General features: G+C 35.4%; 1 protein-coding gene across 1 annotated transcript; it reads right to left on the bottom strand.

Moving 5' to 3' along the window:
- Nucleotides 1–1674: 1674 nt before the first annotated feature.
- Nucleotides 1675–8813, bottom strand: LOC102588443 (cell division control protein 48 homolog C-like). The gene is made up of 10 exons (XM_006345304.2): nt 7786–8813; nt 6760–7412; nt 5469–5621; nt 3957–4073; nt 3752–3856; nt 2984–3049; nt 2828–2892; nt 2544–2745; nt 2217–2360; nt 1675–2081 (listed from the first exon to the last, which is right to left on the bottom strand). Exons 1-10 carry the CDS (start codon nt 8699–8701, stop codon nt 2034–2036), a joined length of 2469 nt encoding a protein of 822 aa, XP_006345366.1. The 5' UTR covers nt 8702–8813; the 3' UTR covers nt 1675–2033.
- Between the last annotated feature and the right edge of the window lie 1110 nt (nt 8814–9923).

The following is a 9923-nucleotide window of genomic DNA, read 5'->3' as shown; positions in this document are numbered from 1 at the left end:
TAGTGATGGTTGTCGGTTAGAGAATCTCCCAAATAGAGTTAAAAGTATATTTTTATTATATCACTTAATATGTTGAGTTCAGAGATAAGTATGTATTTTTATAAAGTTTTAATGATTTCACTCATTTATTTCTTTACATTCATTTGAGTTTATACCTATATCTACTGCAGTCCTTTCATTCAGCTATTTGTTATTCAGCTATATTACATATTTGTACATTCAATATACTGATGTCATTCGACCTGCATCTTTTAATGATGAAGATACATGTTCTTAGTATCCTCAACAAAAGTTTGTTAAGATCACTTCATCCGTTCGTCAGCTTTCGAGTGAGGTCTCCTTGCTTCTGGAGGACTCCAGTTTTATGAGTTGTTAGTAGTAGTTCCCTTGAGGAGTCATGGGTCTTGTCCCGACATTCATCTTTGTATAGTAGAGGCTTTATAGATAGACAGTTTTGGAGAGTCTTTCAGTTTTCAGATGTTTTATTTAAACTTATGTTTCATACTCAGTATATTCAACGAAGTTTTGTGATTCAGTAAACTGTTTTTTTTTAAAACATTCCTTTCAATTTGATGCTTATGTATACTTGAGTTAGTCTTCCTCTTGTAGTTAGCCAAGATGAGGGTTCGATTGGGGGGCAGCAATGGCTCTCGAGTGTCGACCACGTCCAGGTTGTAGGCTCGGGTCGTGACAAAAGTAATGGAATTTGAATATTTTGTGATGTTGTCATGTTTGCTTTAAGATTTTATTTAAAAATCATTTTCACGCAAAATATATAGGAAAGTTGAGGTGGAAAAAAATTCATTTTTTCAAATTTTAGATCAATTCGTATTGAAAAAATTTGGTTCCAAAAAACAAACTCAAAATTTAAATAGTCATTCAAATGCATTTAAGATTTTGAAATCTAGCATTTTATCATTTATTGAAAAATTGACTTAAAAAAACATTTAAAATGGTAGAAATGTAAATTTACTTAGCTTCTTAATGCAAGTAAAATCTAAAAAAATGACATATATATAAAAAGGAATAGAGGGAGTCTTTTTACAAACACACTCTACTGTATGTGGTGTGTCTTCTCCACCCTCCAACACACTTCATCAGTTCATCTTTACACACTTAGCCTTCATCCTCACCATCCGACACTTCTACCTCCCCACCCCACCTCTCATAATTTTTATTTACCTACCAAACACAAGAAAATATGTGAATTTCACTTTCTAATAAAAAAAAAAATTATAAAAATTACATAAATCTGATGGTGTTAAGAGCTTATTACATCCTATTCTTTTTCAAATTACAAAAAATCCCTTACAATTATAGAATCTCGGATAAATCAGAAAACCTACGGATACATAGCTCACGAATGTATCCAAGAGGGGAGGGATTTATTTGAAAGAGAACATGGATGTATCCAAGTGGAAATTTTTGTATTTTTTTTAAATGGTAGGAAATTTTAGAGATTGTGTGTATTTAGACCATTTTTCCAAAATAATTTCCTTAAATGTACTAGTCTTGTCTTTGATAATGTTTTTCCAAATGTGACATCTAACTTTTTTTTATTCTGTTTCACCTGCCTGCCCATAATTCCTTTGTATTCTATCAATTTCTTCAAGAACAACTAAATGATGGCAAGCATTGGGCAAATAAAAAATAAAAAGTGTCCAAAAGAATGCATTATTTAAAGTTGAATGTGACCTCCTTAATACTCAATTCAAAAAAATTCCAAAAACATACATGTATATTGTAATAATCTAGTGAGTACGTGAAAGCTTAAAAGAGAAAATACAAAGTCTCTATTGCTTCATTAGAAAACTGTTTAACACTATGATAGCATATTGCCAACTGCAAAAAATTATGTTGCTAAAATGATAAAACAAAAGAAAAGGAGAGGAAGGATGAACGATTTTTCTGCTCCTCCTTCCTCTCTGTTTGCTCCCGCGGAACTATAGCTCAAGGATATTCACAAGAAGACCACGAAGAAACATCGATATCCAAAATATGTTTCGTGCAACTTTCTCCCTTCACCAAGGTTTTCATGATGCTCTGAAGTGTTTTGATAACTCCTGATAGTATTGTATTTGCTGCATCCGCCCCAAAAAGAAAAGAAAAAAAAACAGAAACAGTATAATAAGAGACCAAAATAGGATTTAGCATACAATTATAAATGCCTTAACTTGTAGTCTATAGATGATTTCAGGTCACAGAATCAGATGTACCTCATTGGAGACAGATGGAGAAACTTTTTCCAAAGCGCGTTTGAAATGTGACTCCTTAATAATCGATGATGTGTCACCATCACCACAACCTGTAGCCATGGCTGTCAATTTATCTTCAAGTGCAACCATTGCAGCTTCATTCATCTAGCACATTTAAGCAATTACTAAAAGTCAATAAAGGAAACACACCTTTGATAAAAGTACCAACCATGAAAAAAAGTTAAGAGACAAGTTCCATTCGCTTCAGTCTATTTTATTTTATAACCTTTTTTTTGGGGGGTGGGTAGTAAAGGCAGGTAAAACAAGCATGTTAAAAGATGAACAAACCAGTGCTGCTAGGTCTGCTCCACTAAAATTTTTACAGGCATCATCTCTTCCAATGGTCATCAAGTCGACACTAGAATCTATCGGCTTTTTCCGGGCAAGAGCTTTTAAAATTAGTACACGCTCATCTGGACTAGGTAGAGGGACATATAGGAGTCTCCCTAACCTTCCAGGTCGAAGAATAGCTTGGTCCATGACTTCAGGCCTGCAAAAATGATAACAAGAATAAGCACCAAAATAAGATGTGAAAAACCAAAGGCACAATTACCCAGAAGAACGAAAAATACCTATTTGTGGCACCAATCACATAAACACCTTTTCTCTGATCAGCACCGTCTAGTTCTATTAGTAGCTGCAATTATTAGAGAAGTTTCACACTTGCAAAGGTTTAAGAAGAATATAATGTCAATTTTTGTCAAGAACATACGCCCAATCATACAAACCTGATTCAAAAGCCTTTCAACGACCCAACCTCCTTCTTTACCACGCTTAGTTGTCAATGCATCCATCTGTAAAAATATGAAAGGATAAAAACAGATGTAACAGACGAGGAAAAAAGGCTGACAATCATGTGTTTTTCACAAAAGTTTTCTATTTTTCCATTTTCTATTATTACTACCTCCGTCCATTTTTACTTCTCTACTATACTAAAAATAGATGTCCACTTTTACTTGTCCGGTTTGGAAAACCAAGAGACAATTTACCCTTACTATTAAGTACGGATCATTTCCAATTCATTTCCCAATGACTGAGATGAGTTATAATAAGGGGTGATATAGTAAAAGTAACATTTTATTTATTGCGTCTTAAGGGGCGTGACAAGTCAAACATGGACACAAGTAGTTTTTTTTTGTGCAATTAAACCATCACGACAAAACTTCGCACTCGTATTTGAACACTGTACTAGTGTACTATGTATTAGACTTTGTGGCAAGCATCTTACAAGTGCACTAGAATTTTGAAAGTTTCTATTTTTGTATATTCTATTATTAATTTGGGTACAGAAGCAACACTGTAGAACATTCTCTCATATCTGAACACATTGTACTATGTGTTAAAACTTAATAGCAAGCATCTTACAGATGCGTGTAGAATTTTGTAAAAAATAAAAATGAGTAAACACTTCTGCCGTACTTTTGAAGGTGGAGGGACTCATAAAATGAGAAGATGACAGAACTAAGTGTGTTTAAGTTGGAAAGAGTGATAAGCACCTCATCGAAGAATAGAATGCATGGAGCACATGTCCTTGCACGGGTAAATAATGTCCGAATAGTTAGCTCACTTTCACCAACATACTTGTTCAAAATTTCAGGTCCCTGGTCGGAGGAGATAAGTAAATGAGAAAACATGACATGCCTCAGTCGTGCAAAACATTAGAAAAAGCAGTCATTTAAGAAAATAGAAATTTGCAAGAACCTTAATGTGTATAAAATTTGCTCCAGCTTCATTAGCAACAGCCTTGGCAATTAATGTTTTACCGCATCCCGGGGGACCATAAAGCAAGAATCCTGTTTCCAAGTCCACTCCAAAACCCTGAAATATGAAACAATTTTTAGAAGTTTTATACTAGGTGTACTCATTAGAAAAATTAACAAACAATTTGAGGTTAAGGCACTAAAAACCAGCACATAACTGGTCCTACCTTGGATTTTTGCAATCATCAACTGATAGCTCACTAAACTTGTAACACAGAGGATGCTTACTAAAGGAAATGCATGAATTTTACAACCAAAGGGCAAGCATTTATTTGTTAGTGAATCCTCCCAACCAGTGGCGGATCCAGGATTTTCATACAGGGTTTGAAAAATAAAAGTATAAACGTGTGAATAAGCCAACAAAACACAATTCCAAGAAGTAGTAGTATATAGTTTATAGGTACAAAAAGTTAATTCCGTTACATGAAACCTTTTAGACTGTTTGGATTTTTTTTCACGTTTGGATTTTTTTGGGTTTAAATCTACTCTTTTAGCACGTTTTATTTTTTAAAAAGAAAACGTTAAAGATTGGTCCTGAAATCAAATGAAGAGAAGCTAAAAAAAAGAAAATGTTCACAATGGGATTCGAACCCTAGACGCAGGGGTCAATTTAAAAAGAGATCTACCACTACACTACAGCTTGCTTCTTGTTCATGAGGGGGTTCAAAATTAATATATCTACATAAATACAGAAAATTCACTTTACATACAGTGTAATATTTTGCCGAGGGGGTTCAGGTGAACCCCCTCGAACCCATGTGGGTCCTCCCCTGCTCCCAACGACTTTTGCAATCATCAACTGATAGCTTTCTAAACTTAAAACACATAGGATGCTTGCTAAAGGAAATGCAAGAATTTTACGAAGTCCCATCCAAAGGGAAAGCATTTATTTGTTAGTGAACTCCCAACCTAGTAGCAGTGTTCCCGATGAACATAAGTCCCATCGGACATTTGCAACTACAGTTGTGACAAAGTTGGACGCATTGGTAGGACCAAGGACACAATCATATAGTTAAGAGAGAGTACAAGTGATCACACCAAAAAGAACACATGGTCCTGCACATTATGCTCAGGGGTATCGAGAAGATGATGGAAGGCTCTTCACTACTTAAAAAAGATATGTAACAGTACAACTCTGGTATTCCATGCTGCAGAGAAGTTCTATAAGGATGGCAAGTTGGCAACTAAACTCCATGTTAACATTGATAATTTAAAGATCCTCTGCAATGGAGTAGGCAGCCAGCTTAAACTTGGCCAAAGAAAAGGATAAATGCCCAAAGAAAGAAGATGGACAAAATAAACAAGTAAATAAATGCACCCAACATGAGATAAAGGGAAAGGAAAACAGCATCACATAAGGAGGTCTTAAATGAAAATTATCAAGCCAATCAGCTGACAAACTAGTGCAGTATTTATATCTGAATGTTCAACATAATTTAAGAGAATTACTGACCATGTAATCTTTAGGATTCTTTATACGCCTGACAATGTAACGGTCAAAGTCATGTCTTAACGAATCAAGGCCTCCAACATCTTCCCACTTAACATTTGGGATAGCGGAGAAACCTTCTCTTCTAGATGAAGGTTGAATCAATTTAGCTGCTTCCTGCATATTATCAAATGAGTTTTAGCAGGCTACATGAAATAGCTTGTTTCAGATTTTACATAGAAGGTAATCCCATACCCAGAAAGAGTATCAGATACTAGGTTACTAAATAACTAAATATATATTAAACATGCCAAACTTAATCCCCTTTTTTTTTTTTGATGAAGTAAGTAGATTCATTTCAAGGCATCAAGAAGATGCAAGCTTTACAAGGATAGATCAGTTAAGCTCACAAAAAAAAGGATTTGTAGCCTCTTTCTAAGCTATAGAGCTAACAAAATCCAAGAAGAGTTCTAAATTATTTACACGGGTCAGTTTGGACCAACTAAAAAGGCTAACTAGACATCTGCCTCGCAAAAGATTTCTAGAAGTTGAAATTCCATCAAAACATCTTTTGTTCCTCTCTGTCCATAAACACCAAAAGATAACACCAGGGATCATCATCGACATACTCTTGATGGCTTTCTCAACATCCCGTGAACTCCAACTTTCAAGAGCATCCCTAACAGAGATAAGGGTAGTGTTTGAGCCAGCTTCATGCACCTGATTAGTTCACTGGTTACCTGCTACTTCCACAAGAAAAGTTCTGGGGTACCTCCATACACCAAAGACTTCAAAAAATGGGAAGAAATCAATTAACTTTTTTGTGCCTTTGTTGGAACTTGAACCCTGGTCATGCGTGCTAGGTTTTATCCTTGATCGCCTTACCCATATACGTATCGTTAAATTCTCTTAACACGCATAAGTTTCATGTGATAATGCTCTTAAAGGATGATGTGCCCCCCTTTCTAGACTGCCAAACTTGATCTTGAATTTCTCAGTCTAAAAGGAGGATGCATCATCCTTTAAGAGCATTACCATGTGAAGCTTATAAATATTAAGTGAATTAAAAACACGGGTAAAGCAATTTATTATCATATATTAAACTGTGAAAGTTAAAACCAACCACTACAATTATGAGACAGTAGAAAAGGTGGTTTTTGAAGATGCATGTAAATGAAAAACCATGGTGTTTATATGTAGTTTCAGCGACAGGATATAAAATGTCAAATGGCAATTACCTACATCAATTTAGGATCACAAGTCACAACCTAAAAATATTTCTCATAAAGATAAATCAAGATTCTCTGCATCATACCTCAAAATCAGCCATAAAAATGCTGAGCTTTTCCATCTCTTCAGGTGACCATGGCTTTCTCCACCATTCTTCGGCATCTTCACCATCTGACAATTCTCTTGAAAGCTCAACCTTCCTCTCGTCTATTATCCTCTTCATTGCCAAGTTACCTGCCTTGTTAGTTAGAGCAGCCAAGTCTGCTCCGACAAATCCTGGGGTTGAGCTAGCTATCTTCGTGAGATCAAATGCACCTTCAACTCTTAGGTTACGTGTAAGCACAGACAAAATTTGCACCCTTGCATTTTCATCTGGAATACCCAAGACGATTTCACGGTCGAATCGTCCAGGCCTCCTCAATGCTGGGTCAATAGCATCAGGTCTATTTGTCGCCCCAATTACTAGGACATAACCAGGTCCACCATTAGATCCGTCTGATTTTGCTTCATTATTTCTTTTATCAGTGGCTAGAGCAGTTCCCTTTGCATCATCAGGTTTTACAAGTCTATGTGACTCATCCATGCACGTCATTAGCTGTGTTACAATGCGCCGCTCCATTTCTCTCTGTAAATTTTCTCTTTTGGCAGCAATTGCATCAATCTCATCAATAAACACAATAGAAGGTGCTGTCCGGTATGCTTTTGAGAACAGTTCCCTTATGTTCTCTTCTGATGCACCTGAAATGGAGAACTACCCAATTAAAATGCCCTTAAATTGAAAGCAATAAGAAAACACACACCCACTCCTTAGAACACTCAAGACTGTCATAATACTGAATGATGCCCCATAATTAATGCTAAAATAGCAGGCTTACGGATTTCCAAGAATATTCTCGCATATTCATTTTCTAAGGGGGAACACACCTCAAATATTACTAGCAACTCTATGCTACAAAATTGCTGCTAATAGAAAATTAGTAACGCAAAACGAAATCAAACATCAAACAGTTAGCTTCACCTGTAATTCCAGAAACCAATTATGTGATAAATTATGCTTGCAAAGATAGAATCATGACATGATCGAATAAGAAAGATCAAGAATCAGTCTCACCTGAAACTCCAGAGACCAACTCAGTAGCAGATAGTTTGTAGAATGGAACTCGAGTCTCATTGGCAATAGCATGAGCTAGTTTTGTTTTACCACAGCCTGGTGGCCCGTGTAAGAGTATCCCTGACATAGGCCTAACTCCAAGATGCTTAGTCAGCTGAGGATGGTACAATGGAACAATCACCTCCATTTTCAATTCCTCCAACACTCCATCCATTCCTCCTAAATCCTTAAACTTTGGCCCATCAACATTCCCTTCACTATCCCCAAACCTTTCCCCCTCTACTCCTCCTCCTCCTAAATCCTTAGTGGCTCCGTTTCTTCGTTGTCCTCCTCCTTTAGACATAACAAGTTTCTTCCTTTTTTCATCATTATTGTCATGAATGACCTCGTATTCAATTTTTTTGGACTTGGGAGTACCATTAACCTGTTGATTGTACGTATGTCGAAGCATAGACTTCATTAAATCAGGCTTGTCTTCCAATTTCTCTCCATAAATAGCATCGGAAGATGAAGAAGAGTGAGAATCATCACTATCGGAAGTACTTGCGAGAGTCGTCGACGACGAACCGTCCCCTTCCTGCTTCTTTCTTTGACTATTCATTATATGCTTCTTCTCAAGGAGCTGCAATCTCTGCTCGCTGCCGTCTCTTTTTGGCTTCTTTTTCGGAGGCGTTACTTCTTCAGTTGAGTTAGGGTTTGAGCTCTGGAGCTGCAGAACATCTTGGACCCGTTTGGTAAACGGCTGTAACTTTTCGCGGGAATACTTGTGATAAGATGAACGGAGGTGGTCGACGAGATCTTCAACGGAGAGATAATTGTTCTTACAGGACTCAATGTGGGTGCGAAGCTCTCGATCGAACGCCGAGGAAAGTGACCTCCGTCCACCGCTGCCGCCGCCGCGTCCTCCCCTTCCCATCTCTTCTCTGCCGGCGGCCGACGCTTAGTACTAAGGTTTAACAATTTTCTGTTTCCTTAGCACTTCGACAGGAATTTATCACTTTTTTCGAAAATTTAATTTTCTTTATTTGAAAAAGAGAATACGGTTATGAAAATTGTTAACACAATTTAAAGTTATAATTTGAAATTTTATAATGCTCAAAATCTTATTTCCACTTTTGCTAATTATTGTTTTTTCAAATTCTACCCTAAAACATATAATTTTATAAAAATAACAACTTTTAAATTATATTTCATGTTTTTTTAAGGAAAAAATCATAAAACAATTAAATATTATTTGCAAAATTATAACAAAAAATAACTTCAACTTTAAAATTTCAAATAAAGTGAAAAATATTTACAATAGTATATAAAAGTTCGTTTGTGAGATTTAATCTTAAAAAGAGTATAAGAAATGTTTCCTATACTACCAAGAAATCGGTTGAAGCTAGTCTTTAACATTATGTGATTATCTATTTGAGGTATTACTTTTCAAAAACAAACTTGATTTAGTAAATTAAGCTGGGTAATTTTTCTAGTTTTTTTTAAAATTGAGGGTATAAATCATTTTAAAATAATACATTGAAATTTTAAATATTTTCTTACAAAAAATATAGTCAAACACAATTCCAACTCATTCAAAAAGAAGAATTTTTTTTTATTTACTTCTACTTGTTCACCTTTTCAACAACAACATACTTAGCGAAATTTTGGAGTTTAGGGAGATAAACTGTATGCACACTTTACTCCTACCTTGCAAAGTAGAAAAACTCTTTTCGAATGACCCTCGGCTCAAGTGTATTAAACTCTAGTAAAAGAAGATGAAAACAATGAAGAAAAACATATGAATAAATAATAAAAGCATTGTAAACTCTACAAGCAAGAAACAATAACAACAACTAACTAGTTTGATAATCAAAACACAATAAACAACATATGACGAAAATTACAAAGGTATGACTAGAACTACAACATGCACTTAAAGGCCTAAAAATTCGCAAAGCAAGACAACACTTTATACCCCTACTAACCTCCTATCTTAATAAGCGACCTTCAGTCTTTCCTATCTAGAATCATGTCCTCAGTAATATGAAGTTGCGATATGTCATGTTTAATCAACTCTTCCCAATACTCTTTTGATAATAATTTTAGTTTTACTCGTCTCTTTAAATATTTCAATTATTAGAATTAGTGTGTTAAAA

This window comes from Solanum tuberosum, unplaced genomic scaffold (assembly GCF_000226075.1).
Source record: "Solanum tuberosum cultivar DM 1-3 516 R44 unplaced genomic scaffold, SolTub_3.0 scf00068, whole genome shotgun sequence".
NCBI classification, from domain to species: Eukaryota; Viridiplantae; Streptophyta; class Magnoliopsida; order Solanales; family Solanaceae; genus Solanum; species Solanum tuberosum.
This window is presented reverse-complemented; position numbering and strand designations above follow the sequence as displayed.

What these genes read in the sequence shown, in the direction of transcription:
- LOC102588443 (XM_006345304.2), bottom strand. Translation starts at nt 8,701, where the DNA reads ATGGGAAGGGGAGGACGCGGCGGCGGCAGCGGTGGACGGAGGTCACTT. An exon ending in AGAATCCTAAAGATTACATG is followed by an intron (nt 4,074 to 5,468) that starts GTCAGTAATTCT and finishes TTCATATTTCAG; the next exon opens with GGTTTTGGAGTGGACTTGGA. An exon ending in CTCCATCTGTCTCCAATGAG is followed by an intron (nt 2,082 to 2,216) that starts GTACATCTGATT and finishes GGGCGGATGCAG; the next exon opens with CAAATACAATACTATCAGGA.